Source organism: Leptopilina heterotoma, unplaced genomic scaffold (genome assembly GCF_015476425.1).
Source record: "Leptopilina heterotoma isolate Lh14 unplaced genomic scaffold, ASM1547642v1 Lhet_26, whole genome shotgun sequence".
Classification (NCBI taxonomy): Eukaryota; Metazoa; Arthropoda; class Insecta; order Hymenoptera; family Figitidae; genus Leptopilina; species Leptopilina heterotoma.
The window spans coordinates 1,260,582-1,283,549 of record NW_025110969.1 but is presented as its reverse complement, the minus strand read 5'-3'; the positions used below and the strand labels follow the sequence as shown (position 1 = coordinate 1,283,549).

Below are 22,968 nucleotides of genomic sequence, written 5' to 3'. Positions count from 1 at the left end.
ATTCAAGAGTGTCAGAAAGACGAATATATAACAATTGATCACCTGTCAAAGCAACGCGTGCAGTCATTTTAATTATAGCAGACGTTGTTGGGTGCTGTACATCGACACGCGGAATTCTTTTTTTATACTAATTACCGATGCTAGACAACGAATGATCTACAGTACTTGATAGAATTCCCGTGTAAATTAATTTTAGTTAAAAGAAGACTCATTGAGAAGAGAGGCGCGCACCGTTAAGTGATACATTTTCGCAACACGTTACAGCCATTATTCATTCATATTCCAGTGTCACTTGCAAAAACATTACGTGCATCAAAAATTTATTATTACTGTAGTGATTTAAATAAAACCTGTGCCAGTTTTTGCAGTAATTATTATACTTTTAGGTATGGCCAGAATTTAAAGTGGAAATTGATTTTTTTCACAAATAAAATGCAGTTACAACCAGATTAAATAGAAGTTTTTAAAATATGTTGTATAAAACAAATAATTACTAAACAATTACAGACGTGCCAGGCATTGTCAAAATTGCCGCAATTCTAAAAATTGATCAAAGGACATACTGATTATAGCTCACGCTGGGTATTTAGAACCCTATGGTTCACCCTATGGTTCGAGTCTAGATTAAAAAGTGTCGGTAAATGTCGGTGCAGGAATCTGCAAATAGAACCGGCCGTGCTTATTTACTTCTCCAGTAAGGTGTAAAATTAATATTGAAGTACCTAACCGTTCTCTAAAGATGGCCTAATTTCTTTTTCAATTTCAAACAAAGTACCCAGGCGATCAAATTAAAATTATATATCACCTGTCGTTTACCAAAAAAACTCCCGAATTCTCAGTTTTCTCGAAATTCGTGAATTTAAATATTTGTGTGGTACGGGTACCAAAGCAGCGGATCATATATTAATTGTCGTAAAATAAATAACGGACTACAAAAAAGTACATTTTATAAAAGATGGTATAGTCGCAAACAAAAGAAGAATCACTTTAATCAGCAATTTAAATTCCCAGGGAAATTTGAAAGTTGAAACAGATAACAGAATGTTGAATCAAGATCGAATGATATTTTAGTTATTGGCTCCGGGGCAATCACGAATGCACGTGAGTGCACAAGAGATCGAGTAATTTTGATTTTTACATTCCCACCCCGGGTTCTATGGTATTAGTCTATGGAGTGCAAAAAACTATATTCACGAAAAATTCATTGGAGGAAAACGCGCGCGCAAAACGACAATAAGAGAAAAGTGTAAAGTTGCACGAGATAGAAAAGCATTGCGCTATGCGAGACACGTAAATGTTGTTTATCGTAGAAAACGTTTTCCCTAGTCATCCTTGGAAGCTCGAGTCCGAATTGTTTCAAAAGGAAATGGGGAAGTTCACGCGCGCCCTGAGTGTGTCTCGAAAATAGGGAGTTCTCGGGTGGGGTTCTTCTATACTTGCCTGAGATGGAGAAACTCCTCACGCAAAAGGCAACCAAGAGCCCCCAACGCAAGGGGGTACGCGCGTTTGCGTTGTCTCGTAGATAGTAGACACCTAAACTGCATCTTTCGATTATGCGCAACACGTATTCTCAAATACAATTCAGCGACATTCGTGTACTGCTCTTGGATAGTATTCGAGTCTACGTCCGCGTGTAACTAGATTAATTAAGACTCCTACAAATGAGGAGATACCTTCCTAACAAAGGTGCATTAGCGCTAATCACGAATGCAGAGTTGGGTTTTGTTGTGAACACACAGAAACTCAAAAAATATATATATATATACATATACGACTACATATATATGTAGATACCAGATTCATTAGCATTTAGAAAATTCGTTGCCGCTTTCATCAAAGGCGACAGCAATATAGAAGCGATATTCAATTTCACGGAAGAAAGAAATTAATTGGATTCTCCAACAACGTTAATATATAAATAATCCAATACGATTTTAATGTCATTATTAATCCAATCATAGAGATGATTTAATTTATCATTCCAACAACCACAAACATTTTTTAAATTAAGGGAATATACGATTTTATTTATTTTCGACAAAAAAATCCATCAATCAGGCCCGAGATAAACTATCAAATTAATTAAAGTTTATTTACCACTCATTTTTCACGTCATCGCGACGTATTTTTTAAAATATTTTGTGAAGTTAAAATCTAAATCCTTATCTTTTTGTAATCAACGCAATATTTATCAGAAGTCTTTGTCTGAATAGCAGATGCCAAATATGATCATCTATTAATCTGTATTTTGTCATTTTTCTATTGGTTCCCTACCTACATGAAATACAAATTCTATTACATTGACCTGAAGTAGATAACATTGGGTGGTATGACGTAAGTTCCCTTTGCAAAAGGAAACTATAAAAGGTGACACCCTTACCGAATTAGTCACTCCAGGAAAGGCCTTCAGTTCGTCTAGAAGTCACCACCGAATCAACTTCGTGTCAGTCCAGGAATCGCCATCAAGTTAAATAGTTGTGTACTGTCATCAAGTTTGTTCTTCGACTACAGTCCAGAAAATCTCTTGAAGTACCAAGTGCCTTCAAGGAGATAATTTCTACTGCGAGGCACATTACTATTTTTCTAAGGACTGCATTACCTCGACACCAATGTCAAATCAATAATTCGGTCACTCCTAGGCTGAGGAATGTTTTATCTAATTTACATCGACACCTAAACTCCGGACCTTTCACTTTTGCCGACCCAAAAACATTTTTTATTTATTTTACTTTATTTAGAAGTTAACAGGCCGAAAAAAAGCTTTTAAATACAAATGAATACAATGAATAAAGAAATATGTTCGCAGACACTAGTTTTGTAATATTAGTGCTCGTCATTTAGTAATAAATTTTGTGCTCAAAGCTTCAAAGAAATCAATAGATGATACAGAATTAGCCTCACGAGATACTCTACTAACATAAGAATTAAAACCATAATTTGTCCTATGAATGCGTTCATAAAAAAGAAGAGTATTGCGAGTGCGCTTTATCGGAACATAAAAACAAAATTTTGACAATAACGCCGGACATTTTATTGAGCCATGTATCAATCTATATAAAAAATATACTGATTTGTATACAAATCAGTATACACTAATACAGATTCAATTTTCGGTAGGTTTAACTTTAATCGCAACTCATGATAATCATGATTAAACTGCTCATGAAATATACCCAACCTTCTGGCAGCAAAACGTAAAAATCTATTTTGGATCTATTTTGAGTGAAATCTACTGCATTGTCTGTTTCCGTTAGGAGGTATCGCTTGTTGGGTCTACGATTCTAAGAATAATTCTAAAAGGTAAGCATAACTAATACTTTTAAATTTTGTCCCCATTTCAATTGTCGATTGTTTCCACAAACTTCTAATTTTGATCCAGTGTCCCTGAAGACATGTGGATCTACTTTTTTTCTCTCATTCTAATTGTAAAGGATTCAAATAAAAACTTTAATTTCGTGAAATCTAAATTTGAATGATTTTGCGCATGATCAATTGTCAGCGTACGTCACATGATCAGGGATCCTTTCCTAGTCTCTTTTAGGCGCAGTTCCGTAGGGAAAAGGAAGAAGGGTTCCTCCAAAATTTACGAAGGGAAAACAAGGAAACTAATTGATAATTAGGAAACCTACCCAAGTTAATCAGCTAGATCGACACTTACATGCGGATCTCCAAGAAGTCGTGACGCAATTTGACGAGTGTCATTATCGAGATGTTTTGATTAATTTTGTAGTTTTTGTTAATTAATTCAAATTTTAGTTTTTATTAATAAATTGTTTTGTTAACTTTGTGTTTTAATGAGTTTTCAGTCATTAAGAACCGGAGGAGAGTAGAGTAATATTGGTAACGTCTCAACGGTCTTGTTTGAAAAGTTCATTTGGTTGTTCGTTGTTCAGTGGACCGTTTTGCATAACGGAATCGGTTTGTCAGAATTCCCCGATAAGATTGTGGATATTTGAGAAAATCGGTAGTTGCGAGTAATTGCGAAATTCTTGGACGGAATTTAATGCAACTTCATTAACTAATTTACAATCTGTTGATAATCTACTGAAAATCAATCAATAGATGTAATGACAAGTTAATAAAGAAGATAACTATTTATTGACTTGACAAGATACTTATAAAATCTATATCTGTATGCCTATAATATATCCAGCCATAAGTCGAAACTAAAACCTACATCTGATTATAATTAATTTCCCTAGTCTGTCCCCTTAGTTCAAAGCCGTGCTAAAGTCTGACACGCATAAACCTATAAACCCCGCATCATTTTCCGCGAAATCCCCCAAATGGTTAGTAGATTTAAAAAAACAAATACCCAAAATAAAAATTGCATCTTTCAATTTAGCAAACGCCGTTCAAAACCCACCGTCTATGTTATAAATAAATTCTCATTTATAAAATAAACTAACTGAAATATTAATGAAGAAACAGAATGTAAATAAATTTATTCATATTATGAATAATGCATCTTTCAGTGCTTTTTTTTGCAAGATAACTGGCAAAGAGAGACAATCTGAAAGGCAGGGAATAAAAGCGAGTTGAGCTTAAACCACAGTAAAAAATGGTTACTCTGGATTAAGAGGATTTGGCGTAGCCGTTATCAGGCAGAACGTTTTCTGTTGGGGGAGAGAAAAAGAAGATCGAGGCGATGCTAAAAGAAGGAAAGAAAACTGGGTTGTGTTCGGTTACGTAACTCCACAAAAGCATAAATCATTGAAGAGGTGTGAGGTGGATGAGAGAGGGATGAAGAGAGGGGGGGGAGTGTTTTGAGAGTAGAAAGTGGAGGTTTAACCAATATATCAGTTTCAGACAGTTCAAGAATAAAATAAACAACCCCGTCCCTTCTCTTTTAGCCCTTCTCACCAACTTTCTGCGTATATCCTATGCATGTTTGTATTCTAGCAACGCAATATTTCACCAAATCCGATTCCGCCCACCACTTGCCAAACTTCTCAACTGTCCAACTGTCGACGTATCACTAACTGTGAATGAATTTTCAAATTATACATTCACCATCTCCAGTTGCTTATTCAACAAAATTAAATGAAAAATCAATTTAATCATTGACTTTTATTTGCACGACCTATTCTTTAATTTATAGAAATTTATTGAATTTAATTATTGGCTTTCATTCGCACGACCTAATTTTTAGTGTGTTAATTTTATTAAAATTTTTGTTTTAATTATTGTTTTATTGAAGCGAATATTTCGTGTGAATCAGATGAATTCCCGTATACTCTGATCAGAGGGAGGGAGCATTTGGCATAATATAAAGGCAATTCGATTGATTATCAAGTCGAACGCAAAGCGGCTTTTGTTAAATTTAAGTTAAATTGTTTGTTAAATGGCTGAACCGTTTTTGGTGCTCGAAAAGAATAATTCTTTTTTTCAACTCTTCGCAAAACTTGATTCCCAACCAGCTATAAAATACTGGATTTAAAGCATAAAGCTTAAGAGAAACACAAAAAACAATAACAGGCTTCACAGTGCCCCTAAAAAGTATTTTAGGGAAAATAGGGGACTAAAAATTTAAAAATAGGGGACTTTTTAGGGGACCATAAAAATTGGTCAAATAAAGATAAAAATATAATTTATTTATACAGGGTTGCCACAAAAATTTTATTTTATTTTTCCCTGACTTTTCCCCGATTTCCAAGCACAACTTTAACTTTTTCCCTGATCCTAAAGAATATTCTGATTCACTCTCAAAATTATTAGATACTCAAAATAATTTTGTATTAAATTTATTTACAAATTTCTTAAAAGTAAAATTATTCTAGAACATCAATAGTTTTATTTAAAATAAATATTTAATAATAACTTTTCTTTTCATTGGAATTAAGATGTTCAAAAATTTCAAACTGAACAACTCATAAGAATATTATTATAAAATATAAAGAAATGGATCATTTCTTTATGTTTTATAATAATTAAAGATGACCGACTGACAAAATCATTAGTTTTTTATTATAAGAATATATTGTTACTAAAATTTCTTCAAAATTATTTGTATCATTTCAATTCAATTAACATTTTCTAGAAATTTTAACTAAAATTCTACTTTAAATCAATAACATCAATTATTATTCAATTAAACTTTTTCAAAAAAATTCATTCTTCAGAATTGTTAGTTAAAAGTACGAAAAACAATAATTTAATTTTACGAGAAATCAATTATTTAAATACAAAAATAAATAATATTCAATGATTCTTAAAATTTAATTTTTACGAAGAATTGTATTAACAACTTTTGAAAATATTTAATTTCTTTTGAGGAATTTAATTAAAATTTTAATGAAATTTATTATATTAAAGAATTTTATAACAATTTTTGAAAATAATTAAAAACTTTTTGAAGAATTTTATTTAATTTTTTAAAATTAATTGAATTCCTAAGAAGAATTTAAATAATAATTTTTGAAAATAATTGAATTCATAAAAAGAATTTTATTAAAATTTTTGACAATAATTTAATTCTTGAAAAGAATTTCCCTATCTATTTATAAAGAAAATTCAATTCTTGACGAGAATTTTCAAAAAAATTTGAAAATAATTTAATTTCTGCAAAGTATTTTATTACTTTTCAAAAGAACTGAATTCTTGCGATGGATATTGATATTTATCAAAATAATTGAATTTTGGAAAAGAATTTTATTAAAATTCCTTAGAATAATTGATTTTATGGGAAGAATTTGTGCAATTTTATTGTTTATCAAGCTATTTGAATTCTTTTGCAAAATTATTTAAAATTTTTTGAAAATATTTGATTTTCTGCGGCGAATTAAATGTTATTTATGAAAATATTTGAATTATTATTACAACGAATTTTATTATTTTATTGAATAATTGAATGTTCCTTAAAATTGAATTCTTTCCTTAAATTTTAATAAAATTTTTAATAATATTTGCATTTTTTCATGGAATTTATTTAAAATTGTATTAAAAATATTTGAAATTCTGCGATGATTCAATTAAAAATAATTGAATTCGTAAATGAAATTTTATTATTTATGAAAATAATTGAATCTTTTCGTAGAATTGTATCAACAAATTTTTGTCTATAATTAAATTTGTTGATAAATTTTATGAAAATAGTAAATATTTAAAAACATTGAATTGCGAAAAACTTTTGAAAATAATTGAAATTTTGCAAAGAATTTTATTAAAATTTTTGAAAATAATTGAATTTTTGGCGAAAATTTTTATATTTATAAAAATAATTGAATTCTTGACGAGATATTCATTAAAATTTATAAAAATAATTGAATTCTTTCCAAGTATTTTATTAAATTTTGTTTAAATAATTGAAATTTTGCCAAGAATTTAATTAAATTTTCTGACAATAATTGAATTCTTGAGAAGAATTTTGATATTTATCAAAATAATTGAATTTTGGAAAAGAATTTCATTAAAAATCCTTAGAATAATTGATTTTATGCGGAGAATTTTGTTGGTTATCAAGATAATTGAATTCTTTTGCAGAATTACTTAAAAATTATTGAAAAGAAATTAATTTCCTGCGACGAAAAAAATAGGGGAAATTTAGGGTAAATTTTCAAAATAGGGTACGTTTAGGGGCCAAAATTGAAAAAGGGGACTTTTAGGGAAATAGAGGACAGACTGTGAAGCCTGCAATAACTAAGGTTTTGTTCGTCATATTGAATTCTTAAATTCTGACTTTTGATTTGTAATCAAGAACCTAAAAAACCTGCCAAGCAACATTTTTGACTTAATTCGAGTGATTTTTTAAGAACGGAACATCCGCAAAAGCTTTCTTCATTTATCATTATGTTGTAACTTTGAGTCACTGTAGCTAAAAAACAGTACATTATTTTGAATTTTGGCATTAACATTTTTTGTTCATGAGGTCTTAAACTACAAAACAACCGAGTTTCAGAAGTTTTGACGGCGATAAATTAGAATTTCTGGATGTGGAAATACTTGGAAAAGTAACCTGTAATAAATTAAGAAGTTTAAAAGTAATAAAAGAGACTAACCTGTAGACTAGGATGACAGCCCAATTCAAGAAGAGTCCTCACAACACCAACGTGGCCCCGATTAACCGCGATATGAAGAGCTGTTTGTCGTCTTTTGTTTCGAACATTGAGATCTGCTCCAGCACCGGCAAGAAGAGCCATCACACCGGGCTCATCGCCAAAAGCAGCGTGATGAACCGCTCTATCGCCGTCTTTGTCCTGCAATCAGATTAAAACTTTTAAGTGTGACTGCCAACTATAATGTTCCATATCTTTCTAAAACAAAAAATCCTCCACTTTTGTCATTAACTTCTTATCTTTTAGAATTGTTATTCTTTTTAATCACAAACTTTATTATGAATATTACCCACTATTATTAACTTTTTTGTAAAAGAGTATAATGTTAGCTTGTATCAACTTTTTTTCCGATATCAAAATTTCTTTTACAAAAAAACACCGAAACAAATTATAGGACAGTACTAATTGATCAGTAAATCCCTTAATTGCCGAGGGTCAGTAATGTTATGTCATATCGTTAGTCTTTAGGATCTTATTAGGTCCTAATAATTAGATCATCATGGAAATGGCAAAATTCAGCGCCTCTACCACCAACATAACTAAATTTTACCAGTTATTCCTAACCAATAGTACGTATAATCTCCGAATGCTACATAATGTAGCATTCGGGATGGGCAGAATTAGATTAGAAATGATTTGGCTAATATTTGTTATTCACAGACCCTGCAAGAGACTTATGCTCTCCGAAGTCTTGGAACAAAGACTTTAGATCCACAAAGATTTTAGGCCATCGGATTTCGGCTAATGGAAAGTTAATATAACGCTTAGTTCACAGTATAGACTAGAACACTTCCTAGAGCAACGCAAGCTTAATCCAAAGTACCAGTTTGACTTTCAGAAGAACAGATCAGCATAATCAGCATAATGAAACGTAATCTAAAGAAAATATATTTCAACTCTAAATGCAGACATTAACAAGGGATTCACTATGTTAATCATGGAATGGTAAGGTCCATAACGTCGTAGGTGCAGACAGTGCATTGTACAGCGGCCCTCGAGGCCATCAAAGAAATCTAAAGCTCCATTAAGTTTTTGTAGAACAGAGCTACAAGAATTCTGCAATTTTTTTTTTAGAAATTTACCAATTTTGTTAAAAAAAAATTAATGGAATATCGAATTCGGACAATATTGAAAAAATTCACAAATCCAGACATACTTCGCGCATACATATGCTTTCTGCAACTAACTTCAAGTCACGTCTGTCAGCTTTGAAATACCTATTTTTTATCCAATGATGATTGACTCTGTTTGCTCACAATTAAAAAATAGAACATAGAAAAGTAGTAGAAAAGTAGCTAACAAAAAATTAAACTTGACGACCAAAAAAACTCGTTTTAAATACTTCACAAAACTGACAAAAATTCTAATTTTCAGCAAAAATATTTACTTCTTTCCTATCCTGGTGATAAATTGAATTCCTGCAATGAATTTTATTGCTCATGAAAGAATTTAAATACTTATTAAAATAATTTAATTCTTGCGAAGAATTTTATAAAAATTTTTAAATAATTGAATTCCTGAGAAATTTTTATTTTTGATAAAAAGAATTGAATTCTTACAAAGATTTTTACAAAAAATTTTTTAAATACTTGAATTCTGTTTGAAAATTTTATGAAAATGGTAGATATTAAAAATCATTGAATTTCGAAAAGTTTTTAAAAATAATTAAATTTCACAAAGAATTCTATTGAAATGTTTGAGAATAATTGAATTTCTGTGCGGCATTTTAATACAATTTTTTAAAAGTAATTGAATTCCTAAAAAGCATTTTATTATTCAGAAAATAATTGAATTTTTGCGAACGATTTTATTTGAATTTTTTAAAATAATTGAATTTCCATGCAGAAATTTATTACTTTTAAAAATAATTGAATTCTTGTGATGAATGTTGTTATTTATGAAAATAATTGAATTTTACAAAGAATTTTATTAAAATACCTCAAAATAAATGAATTTTCGGAAATAATTTTGTAATTTATCGACATAATTCAATTCTTTCGAATAATTTTATTAAAATATTTGAAAATAATTGAATTCCTGTGAAAAAATTTAAATGTTTTTGTAATTCATTGAATTCTTCCAAAGAATTATAAAAAAAAATTTTATAAAATAATAAATTTTTTTGAGGAATTGAAATAAAATTTTTAAGAATAATTACATTTTTTGAGCAATTCCTGTAAAATTATATTTAAAATAATTAAAATCCTGCGATAAATTTTATTATTTATGAAAATAATTGAATAGTTGCTAAGAATTTTATTAAAATTATCAATTTTTTACAAAGATTTTTACAAAATTTTTTTTAAATAATTGAATTCTATTTTGAAGTTTTATGAAAATACTAGATAATGAAAATCATTGAATTGCGAAATGTTTTTAAAAATAATTAAATTTTACAAAGAATTCTTTAAAAATTTTTGACAATAATTAAATGTCTGTGTGGCATTTTATTAAAAAATTTTGAAAATAATTGAATTCCTAAAAAGTTTTTTATTATTTATGAAAATAATTGAATTTCCAAGAAAAAATTTATTACTTTTAAAAATAATTAAAAAATTTTGTTATTTTTGAAAATAATTGAATTCTTCATAAGAATTTTATAAAAATTGTTTTAAAATTTAAATAAATAATTTTTCGATGAGTTTTATTATTTTTGACAATAATTGAATTCTTGCTTAGAATTTTATCAACAATTTTTTTAAAAAATTGAATTTCCATGGAAAATGTTATTATTAGTGAAAGTATTTGAATTATTGTGAAGAATTGTATAAAAGTTTTGTTAAATAATTGATTTTTCCGAAATTTTTTCTGAAAATGCTATTCTAAATTAATTGAATTCCTGTGGAAATTTTATTATTTATGAAGATATTTGAATTTTATCAATTTTTTTTTAAATAATTGAATTCTTTTGCGAAATTTCATGAAAATAGTAGATATTGAAATTAATTGAATAAGCAAATTTCCAAATTCAAAATGGCGAACGCAATATGGCGGATTGAAAAAGATCCCGTCACATATCAACACCAAATTTCACTTTTCAACCCAGAGACTATTTTAGCTAATCTTCGTCCCTCTTAATTTATTAATGACACCATAACCTACAGTCTACACGCAATTATACCTGAGGGGTTAACATCTAATATCCACTAATGACATTGTCTGCAAATTTCTCCCTAGTGATGAAATTTCAATTAAAATTGACTGAAGCTTCACTCGGGGTTTCCGACCAGGAATAGAAAAGAAACGACACAATTCAAAATTAATGGACAGAAATTGCGAACGATCAACAGTCAGTATAAATGGAAGACTTTTTGGGGGTTATGTTTTCAACTGGACAGGGAGAATTAGAATAAAACCCCTTGGTCCAATAGGGGAAGATCTTGACTCCACTACAATAGGTCCATTAAGACCGCAACAACGACTTTTTACCCTTCGCTGTAATTTGATTCCCGGTCTTTACAACCAGTTTGCCTTGGGTAACGTTCTTGTTGATTCTTTACGCTTTACATAGAGTCGACATAGCCATAAGATTGGCAATAAGTGAATGGCTGAATTTGCCAAGGAGTATAATACGCGAGAAAAAACACTGACTACACCTAAATTGGATATTCAGGGTGTTTACTATTTTAGTTCAACAATATTCAACAAGTTTCTTTCAACTTTTTGAAAATAATGTTTTTTTAAATAATTTTAATTAAAAATTTGGAAAATAATTGAATTAAATAAAGAATTTTTTCAATTTTTTAAAATAATCTTGTCTGTTCATAATTATAATTGAAAATTTGATTATTACTTTTGAAAATAATTAAATTGTTTTTTAGAATTTTATGAAAATTTATGAAAATAATTGAATTCTTAAGAAGCATTTTTTTTTAAAATAATATTCAAAAGAATTTAGTAAATCAGAAGAATTTTGCTATTTATGGAAATAATTGAATTCTTGAGAAAAATTTTTTTACAGTTTCTAGAAATAATTGAATTCTTTCGAGGATTTTGAATATATTGCGAAGAAATTTTTAAAAATAAAATTTTAATTACGGTGACTAACTTCCATTCTTTAAAAGAAGTTAATTATTTTTAATAGAATATAAATAAATTTCAATTATTTCAAAAATTTTCAATTAATTCAGTTTCTAAAAAGAATATTTAAGCAATTTAAAAATTAATCAATTTTTTCAAGAATCTTTTATTACAAATTTCGGAAATCATTGATTTTTTCAGAATTTTAAAAATAAGACTAGAAAAGTTGATTTTTAAAAAAATTTCTTTTTACTTATTTATAAAAATAATTGAATTTTAAAAAATAATTATGACAAATTTAAAGAATTAGTTTTTTAAAATTAAAGTAATGTAATTTTTCGAAAATAATTCATTTTAAAAAAAGAATATTTGAGCAATTTAATAATTACTTAAATTTTGCTTCAAGAATTTTTATTAAAAATTTTGAAAATGATTAATTTCCTTAAAATTTAAATAATTCTAAAATTTGTAATGTAATTATTTTTTGTTGACAGGTAAATTTTCGGATACATAGTTGAAAATATTAAAAATAATTGAATTTTAAAAAATTATAATGAAAAAAATTGTAATTATACTTTTTAAATAAATAATTTAACAAATCTTTTGAAGACAAATTTTCATTAATTGTCATTTTCAAATTTTCATTTGAAAATTTTTTGTTGAAATTTTTTGAAATTTCTATTATTTTCAAAATTTGCAATTGAAATTCTTCAAAATTTAATTTTCAAAATTTTTAATGAAATACTCAAGAAAATCAATTATTTTCAATTAAATTTTACAAAATTTCAATTATTCAAAATCTTTTTATTTGTATATTTCGAAAATTTAAATAGAAAAGTGATTCAAAAATAATTTTTGAAAAATTTGTTTATAGTTATTTTTCGCTCTATAAAAATCAAAATAAGTTACATTTAATACTAAAAAATATGATATTTTGTTGCAATATTTGGAAAGAAAATTCGAAAAAGTCGCAATTTTTAAAAATAAGTAGAAAAAATCCCAATTTTCTAAATCAGGGTTGCCACAAAAATTTAATTTTGTTTTTCCCTGACTTTTCCCTGATTTCCAGACAAAATTTTCACTTTTTCCCTGACCCTGAAGAATATTTTGATTCACTACAAAAAATATTAGATACTCAAAAAAATGTTCTATTACATTTATTTACAAATTTCTTTAATTGTAAAATTATTCGAAAACATTAATAACTTCTTTTTTAAATAAATATTAAATCATTTTTTTTATTTTTCTATAGGAATTAAGATTTTGAAATTCAATTTTCAGAATTATATGAAAAAATAATTGAATTTTCGCAACAAATTTAATTAAAATTTTTTTAAAGAATTGAATTCCTATGAAAAAATTTATTTGTGAAAATAATTGAATTCTGGAAAAGAATATTATTATTTATGAAAATAATTAATTTCTTCTGAAGAATTTTATTCAAATTTTTTAAAATAATTGAATTTCTCAGAATTTTTTAAAACTTTTTGAAAATAATTAAATTCCATCGAGAAAAATTTCATTAAAGAATTGAAAATAATTGAAACCTGAAGAAGAATTTAAAAAAATTTGTTTTTAAATAATTTAATTCCTTTAAAAATGTTTATTTTTGAAAGGAAATTGAATTCCTAGGAAGAATTTTATTAAAATAATCTTAAATAATTGATTTACTTCGAAGATTTTTACAAACATTTTTGACAATAATTGAATTCCTAGGAAGAATGTTATATTTTACGAAAATAATTGTATTCTATGATCAATTTTGTTATAATTTTTCAAATTTACAAAGCATTTTATCAAAATTTTTTTAAATAATTGAATTCTCGAGAAAAATTTTATTATCTATGAAACTGATTGATTTCTTGCGAAGTACTTTATTCCAATTTTTTAAATAATTGAATTCTTATGAAGAATTGTATTAAAAATAATTGAATTGTATAGGTAAATTTTATTAACTAAATCTTGTAAAGAATTTTGTCAACATTTTTTTAAATAATAGAATTTTTAAAAGAATTTTATTTTTAAATTTTTCGAAATAATTGAATTTCTCAGAACTATTTTTTTTTCAATTCTCTGAATATATTTGAATTATTTTGAGAAACTTCATTAAAAAGTTAAAATTAACGGAATTGGTTCGAAGAAATTTATAAAAAAAAATTGGTAAGTAATTGAATTTCTGTGAAACTTTTATTAAAATTTTGTTTGAGTAATTGAATTCTTTGGAAAATTATATTAAAATAGTAGATATTAAAAATAATTGAAATGAGGAAAATTTTTAGCAATAATTTAAATTCTGCGAAGAATTTTATTCAATTTTTTGAAAATAATTGAATTTCGAGGAAGAATTTTATTATTTATAAAGATAATTGAAATTTTGACGAGAATTTAAAAAAAATTTTGAACATAATTGAATTTATGCGAAGAAGTTTATAGCTTTTGAAAATAATTGAATTTCACTGACTTTTCCCTGAATTTCCTGACCTGTGGCAACCCTGTAAATTGCCCTGACAAAAAATTTTTCTCCTGACATTTCCCTGACTTTACTGACAAACCCAAATTTTGTTTTACTGACATTACTGACTTTACTGACATGTGGCCACCCTGGTTAATAACACTCTCAGGTAAAAGGGACTTTACATAGCAATAAAGCGACAGAGATAACAAAAAAAGTAGATAAAAAAATAAATTCGATGTAACAATGTAAAAAAATGTGATAAAATTGCAAGAACAAAAGCACTTACTTCAATTTCGACATCGGCTTTGTAGCGAAGTAGAATTTTAATCACTTCTAAATGACCATTTTGACTTGCAGCTTGCAGTGCCGTATGACCAGCAAATACACCATTAACATCAGCCTCTGGTCGTTTTAGGCACTCTTCACACTTTGTCGCATCGCCATTCGCTGCTGTTTTCACCAGCTCTTCATTTACATCTCCAGAAACGTGCGTTTCGAACAATTTTTTTAATAAGGCAGATAAACGTTCTGAAATTCAAATTTTGTTTCAATTATTTAAAATTATTATTATCAATTAAATACTATCAAAAATACACTACTACGTTTTGATTATGAAAATAATAAAAACAATTTTAAAAGTAAACAAACCTCCACTACTGTTTCCTGGTACACTACCATCGCTACTCGCGACTTTAGTCACAGCTTGAGGATTATAAGTCCAAGCTGTGCTACAAACATCAACTTTGAGATCGCCATCGTGATAAATTTGTTGTACTCTTCCAATTTTGCCAAGAGTCTGAAAAAGGAAAAATCGTCAAAATTAATAAATATGCGAAACACTGTAAAAAAGGATTTTCGAAACGAATGAATTACAGATTATGTTTAGTTTGTAATAGATATCAATCTATTACAAACATAATTTGTAATTCGTTCGCTTCGAAACATAGATTAGAGATTTATTAATCATTTTTAATTTGTATTTTATAAGAAAAAATCATTGTGTATATTAAAAAAGTTAATCCTTAACTAAGTAAATATTTAATTAACATTATTTTCCACTTCAGCAAAATAAATTTTCAGGTTTGCCACAAAAATTTGATTTTATTTTTCCCTGACTTTTCCCTGATTTCCAGACAAAATTTTGACTCTCTCCGCAACTCTAAAGAATATTCTGCTTCATTCTAAACATTATTAGATACTTAAAAGATGTTCTATTACATTTATTTACGAATTTCTTTAATTATAAAATTATTCAAAAACATAAATAGTTTTATTCAAAATAAAATATTATTTTATAAAATTATATATGAGAATATTGTCATTGCAACTTCTTCAAAATTAATTTCATCATTTGAAATAAATTATTATTTTCTAGAATTTTAAACTAAAATTCTTCTAAAATCTCGTCTAAAATCAATTATTTTTAGTAATTTTGGAAAAAGTTCTTTGAAAAATTTTCAAATCCATTTGTTTACAATTCAATTTTATAAAATTTCGATTATTCGAAAATTCTTCAATTAAATATATTTTAGAAAATAAAAAATTAAAAACGTCAAAAAATTTAAAAAGAATTGGAATTAAAATTTTTCAAAAAAAAAATTAGTTCTTACAGAATTGTTAATTAAAAGAATAAAAAATGCAGATTTTCAAATATATTAAGTTAAAACCTTTTCAAAATTCAATTCATTCTAAAAATTCAAGCTGTAATGCTTTTAATATTCAATTATTATCTAAAATTTTATCTAAAATTCATATTTAAAAATAAGTTTTTATTAGAAAATTCTACGAGAAAAAATAATTGTGTTGTTAAAAAGAATTATACTCTTTATGAAAATAATTCAATTTTTATAAAAAATTTTATCAATAAAATTTTTAAATAATTGATTTCTTTTGATAAATTTGAATACAATTTTTCAGAATAAATTCTTGTTTTGAGAAGGGCGATTAAAATTGTATTTAAAATAATTGAAATTCTGTGATGAGTTTTATTGTTGATGAAAAAAATTGAATTCCTATAAAGAATTTTATTATTTATTAAAATAATTGAATTATTGCTAAGAAATTTATGAAAAAATTTGTAAATAATTAAATTCCTGTAAAATTTTTATGATTTACATGTAAAAATAATTAAATGTTTGCGTAGAATTTTTTTTACATTTTTTTTAAACATATTGAATTCTTTTGAAAAATGTTATTAAAAATAATGGATATTAAAAATCATTGAATTCAGGAAAATTTGTGAAAACAATGGAAATTTTGACATGAATTTTATTAAAATTTATGAAAATAATTTAATTTCGGAGAAAAATTTTAATATTTATAAATAAAATTGAAATTTCGATGAAATTGTTTTTTAATTTTTGAGAAAAATTTTATTACTTTTGAACAAAATTCAATTTCTGCAAAGAGTTTTATTACTTTTGAAAATAATTGATTTTTTGCAATTTTTTGTAACTTCTCTACAATTTAATTTTTTTAATTCAAAGATTTCAATTTAAAAATTTTTCAAAATTCTATTATTTCTAAAAAATTCATGATATAATGCTTTTAATATTCAATTATTATCTCAAATTTTAACTGAAATTTATGTTTAATTCAATATTTATTAAAAAATTCTACGAAAATTCAATTATTTAAATACAAAAATAAATAATTCATGTATTGAATACTTGAATTTTTCTTAAAATTGAATTCTCACAAAGAATTTTCTCAAAACAAATTTTTAAATAATTGAATTCTTTCGACGAATTTTAATAGAATTTTTGAAAATAATTGAACTTTTGCCAAGAATTTTATTAAAATTTTTTAACATAATTGATTTTTGGAGAAGAATTTTATTATTTGTATTTGTAAAGATAATTGAAATTTATCTTCTTCAAAATTGCCAGTTAAAAATATAGAAAATTCAAATTATCAAATATTTTAATTTGAAACCTTTTCAAAATTATTAAATTATTTAAATACAAAAATAAATAATTTATTGAATAATTAAATGTTTTTTGAAACTTAATTCTTATAAAGAATTTATCAAAAAAATTTTAAATAATTGAATCCTTTTGTCGAATTTTAATCAAATTTTTAGTAGAATAATTACATTTTTCGAGGAATTTGATTAAAATTATATTAAAAATAATCTGAATTACTGCAATGAGTTTTATAATTTATTAAAATAATTGAATTCGTAAAGAAAATGTTATTATTTATGAAAATAATTGAATCCTTGTAAAAAATTTTATCATTTATGAAAATAATTTAATTATTGCCAAGAAATTTATTTTAAACAAAAGGGTAAATAATTGAATTCCTGTGAAATTTTTATTATTTATGCAAATAATTAACTGTTTGCGTAGAATTTTATGAAAATTTATTATAAATAATTGAATTCTTTGGAGAATTTTATTAAAACAGTAGATATTGAAAATCATTAAATTGAGGAAAATTTTTGAAAATATTTGAATTTTGGAAGAGAATTTTATTATTTATAAAGATAATTGAAATTTCTCCAAGAATTTTATTAAAATTCTTGTAAATAATTGAATTTTAGCGAAGAATTTTATTGCTTTTGAAAATTATTTAATTTACGAAATCATTTGTAACTTATCCAAAATTTAATTCTTTTTAGAGTTTTTAACTAAAATTCTTATACATATAAATCCATTATTTTTAATAATTAGTTAAGTATATATTAGAAAATTGAACTAATTTCAGAAGAATTTGAAATTTGAATTATTAAAATTTCGCAAAAATCTATGTTCTTTACAATTTCTAATTACAATTTGTAATTTCATTACAAATTGAAAATTTTCTAAAATTTAAAATTAAAACCTTTTCATCTATTTATGAAAATTGTAAACGCAACTAACTCTTTTAAAATTCAATTAATTTTTGAAATATTTAAGAAAAATTATTCATTAAATAATTTCTAAGTAATAATGTTTTCTTAATTCTTCAAGAATTATGTTACTATTTAAAAAGAAATTATTGTCAGAAATAGAACAAATTGAAGGCTTTGTATTAGAATTCGTGGTAATTTCATAGTTTATGATGCAAAGAAAAAAGAAACCAAAATTCATAATTTTCTTATGAATTCTAAAAATTAAATTTTTTCCAGTACTTTCAATAAAAATCCCTCACTTTTCCCTCAATATTCTGACCTGTGAAAACCCTTCTAATTATAAACCCATTTTAATTCTCCAACTTTTTGGAATTCGAACAAAAATCCTATTTATTCTCCTTTATTGAAAAAATCCCACCAGCCCCCCCTCATTAAAATATAATTATTGACAAAAGAATACAATTTTCATAGACTTACTGGAGCCATTGCCTCCGCCCATTCACCATGACCACGCTGTAGCAATTTAATTTTCTCTATATCATTGCAGATTTGAACTAAATCGCCAACAGCGAAAGTTTGATTATCGGTATTGGAACTGGTTACAGGCACTGGTATTTGAACTTTGGTTAACACGGCAGGATTAAACGTCCATCGATTACCACTAGGGTATGAAACAACAATATCATGATCCTCATCAATACCAACAACAGTCCCAGTGGTACCTAGGCACTCAAACATTCCATCTGTCCAACCGCCATGTCCGTGTTGCAGTGATTGAACAATTTCTAATTCTAAATCAACATTTACCTATGGACAAAAAATCCAATTTAAAAAAAACATTCTCCAATTCCAATAATTGCGTTTTTTATTTTAAAAAAAAAAAAAATTATTCGACACACTTCTCATGAGATTAAAGTTTAAATTTCAAAAAATTTTCTGCTTTTTCCAATATTTTTTTTATAAATAGTGATTAATGTGTTTGATCGTTTTTATAAAAATATTTATATAAAATATTTGTGAGTAAAATAAATCTATTAAATAGCAACAAATGTTGATGTTAAAGTAATACGAATAATAAATTTTTTTTGCTATAATTCAAAATTTTTAACGTCAGTTCTCTTTTACTTTATTTATTCGTTCTCTGATCGTGACAGAAAAATATAATCTACAAGTAGAAAATTTTACATATGAATTTAAATTTTAATTTAACGAAAAGAATTTTCATTTTTACAATTTTATTTCTTTTCGTTTTTAACAGAAACTGTCCGTCAACTTTTGCGCGAATTTTTATCATGGATTTTTTATATTCCAATTCAAAATTTTTAAATATAAACTTTTAATATTTACCTCTGGATGATAATTTCAAATATGCGATATAACATTTTAATGTCAAGAAACAAAATCAGAACAAAAGTTAAACTCTATAAATAAATAAATAAATAAGAGTTGCCTTTGAATAAAAATTTTCCATCAATAAAAAAAACATGAATTAAAATAAAAGAACGTTCTGTACGGAAAATTGTAATTTTTATTAAAATGTAACGTTTATTTAAAATAAAAAGTAAATAATTTACGCTTCGACTGGAACGAATTTCAAATTTTGTTTCCTTAACAAGTTTTAAACGTTCAAATAAAGGAAATATTTTTCAACAAAAATATTTTCTTAAATTACTGATTGTAATATAAATTAAAAACATTAATTTAAGATTTAGAAACTGTGATTAATTTTTTTATACAATACCCATAATTTTTGTAATACAATTATACTTTAGAAAAATTAATAAATTTCGATAATTTGAACGTTTTAGGCCTCTGATCGACTTTAACAATAAAAAAAGTCGCTTTAGTCGATTAAAAATAGAAAAAAAGTCGAAAAAGTCATTTATTTAATTTTGTGTTGTCACAAAAATTTTGTTTTGTATTTCTCTGATTCTTCACTGATTTCTGAATTCAATTAATCAAAACTTGTATAAATTTAATAAATAAATATTTCAATACTTCTTATTTCTTTTTTCACAGGAAATAAAATTTAGAAAATTTCAACTTCTGAAATTTAATAATTTCTAAAAATTAAAACTATAACCTTTTTAAAAATTCATTTTTTTTCTACAATTTTTAACTAAACTTCATCTCCAAATCAATTTTTAATAATTTTCCGAAAGTTCTTCGAGAATTCAATTATTTCAATACAAAAATTCATTTTTTTTATAATAATTGAAACCGACCATTTTTCTTTTTAAAGATATTAAGGTAGAATATTTTCAAAATCTTTAACAAAGAAATTCGTAAAATTAACTTTTTTTTAAAAATATTTCTAAATAATTTTTGAAAGACAATAGTTTTAAAATTACATAGAATTAAAAAATGTACAAAAACTTGAAATTTGGTACAATCTTTTAAAAAATAATTTAAATTAAGTAAAATCTTTGAGAACAAAGTAATTGAAATTTGATAATATATTTTTAAAATAATTAAGTTTTTAAAAAACAAAAAAATAATCAAATTTTAATTATAAATTTTAAATAATTTCTCAAAAACTCTAAAATAGTAAATTTTTAAAAATTTTAATTTACTTTGTTTAAAGGTAATTGAATCTTAAAAAATTATGATTAAACAATTCTAAGAATTAGCTTTTTATAAATATTGTGATGTAATTTTTCGAAAATAATTGAAGAATTTTTGTATAATTTAAAAAAAATAATTTCTTGAAGAATTTTAATTAAAAATTTTTAATATGATTATTTTTTCCAATTCTAAAAAATATTAATGTTATTATTTTGTGTACGTATTTGAATTTTCGGAAATATTGAAAATATTGAATAACGAAAATATTGAAAATAATTTTACTATTTTAATATTATTTTTAGAACCAAATTTTCATTAATTTTCATTTTCATTGTACAATTTTTTTATTTATTGGAAAATTTAATTGAAAACAAATCATTTTTCAAGTATTTTATTACAATTTTTGAAAATTAATTTTTAAAGAATTTTAATTGAAAATTTTGTAGATTTTATATACTTGAATTTTATACACTTGAAGATTATTCAGTAAAATTTTTGAGCATTCAAGTATTTACAAAATTTTCAATTAAAATTCTTTAGAAATTAATTTTCTAAAATTGTAATAAAATACTTGAAAAATGATTTGTTTTCAATTCGCAATTTTTTAAAATAAGTCGATAAAAGTCGCATTATTTGAAAATAGTCGAAAAAAGTCGAAAAAGTCATAATATCCGAGGACTGACGTTCAGAACTTAAAGAATAAACTTTATGTACGAAATAAATAAATAAATAAATACTAACTTGATCACCAATCTGCAAACCATGAGGACCCGTTCGTCCTGGACCTTGTTCTCCCAATAAAGGTAAATGATCCCTATATACAGTTTGTCCCTTTGCATCGCTTACGACTTTCAAGTCAGCCTATTTTTTTCAAAGAACATATGAAATTGTTATTTTCGTCTTTTCTTTAAATTTAAAAAAAATTACATTTAAATACCACGTACCATTCCTTCGAAGCCAACGCGATATAAATTTTTTGCACCATTGTCCCAAATTACATAGGCTGCTGAACGTGGACTGGCAGCAGACCAATCTTGAACTTCATTTACTTTACCGCGACGACCGTTTCCACCGTCCTGATCTTCCCATTGCCAGTCAACTCCCCTCACTACTCGAGCACTAGGAAATATCCCTCGAATGGCAATCTAAAAACAAATTTTATATTTTAATCCCAACAATTTACCTTTTCTTGAAAATTAAATTTTTTTCATGTTAAATTTCCATATTTGTTATTGATAATATTATTAAGCAAGCTGGGAACAAAAATTGTAATTTTTATTTATATTCCTATAAGTTTTATTAGATAAACAAAAGTTTACAATGATTGAGAAAAAAAAAATATTTTTCATGCTAAAAACATTAAAATGTTTATACAAATTTTTCTTTTGTTTAAAGAAGAAAAAGAAAAATTTGTAAAAACATGAAAAAACTAGCGCCAGCGCGCGGAACGTAGTATTCCATTTCTTATTATTTTCTAAATTAAAAAATTTTTTATTTTCAAGAATAAACATTAATTTTTGGATTATTACAGATTCAAAATTTAAAGAATTCACTTATTAAGTACATAATATTAAATCTTCTTGTTTATTATTTTAATTTTAAATTTTAATTAAATTTTTCCCAAGAATTTCAATATTCTCATAAATAATAAAATTTTTTAAAACAATTCAATTATTTATAATAAAATTTTTAAAGAATTTCTCGAAAGAATACAATTATTTTTAAAAATATTAATTAAATTCGATTATTTGCAAGAATTTTAATATAAATTCAATTATTTTCAACAATTTTAATGAAATTCTTTTTAAAAAATCATTATTTTCAAAAATTTTCATAAAATTCCTTCAAAAAATCCATTATTTTCAAAAATTCAGATAAAATTCTTGGAAACAATTCAATTACTTTTATAAAAAAAATTCTTCGCAAGAATTCAATTATTTTTATAAATAAGAAAATTCTTTGCAAGAATTAAAATATTTTCATAAATAATAAAATGTTTCGGAGGAATTCAATTATTTACAATATAATTTTAATAAAAT

General features: G+C 24.9%; 1 protein-coding gene across 3 annotated transcripts in view; it reads right to left on the bottom strand.

Moving 5' to 3' along the window:
• The window catches only part of LOC122503376 (E3 ubiquitin-protein ligase MIB1), a 744,700-nt gene that overhangs the window by 718,915 nt on the left and 2,817 nt on the right, over positions 1-22,968 (bottom strand). For all 3 annotated transcript variants that reach the window (XM_043613883.1, XM_043613884.1, XM_043613885.1), the window contains exons 3-8: positions 21,874-22,074; positions 21,671-21,790; positions 18,842-19,171; positions 15,178-15,325; positions 14,816-15,057; positions 7,998-8,195 (exon numbers count right to left, since the gene is read on the bottom strand). In XM_043613883.1, coding sequence (XP_043469818.1) covers positions 7,998-8,195; positions 14,816-15,057; positions 15,178-15,325; positions 18,842-19,171; positions 21,671-21,790; positions 21,874-22,074 — 1,239 coding nt within the window. The remainder of the gene's footprint in view (positions 1-7,997; positions 8,196-14,815; positions 15,058-15,177; positions 15,326-18,841; positions 19,172-21,670; positions 21,791-21,873; positions 22,075-22,968) is intronic.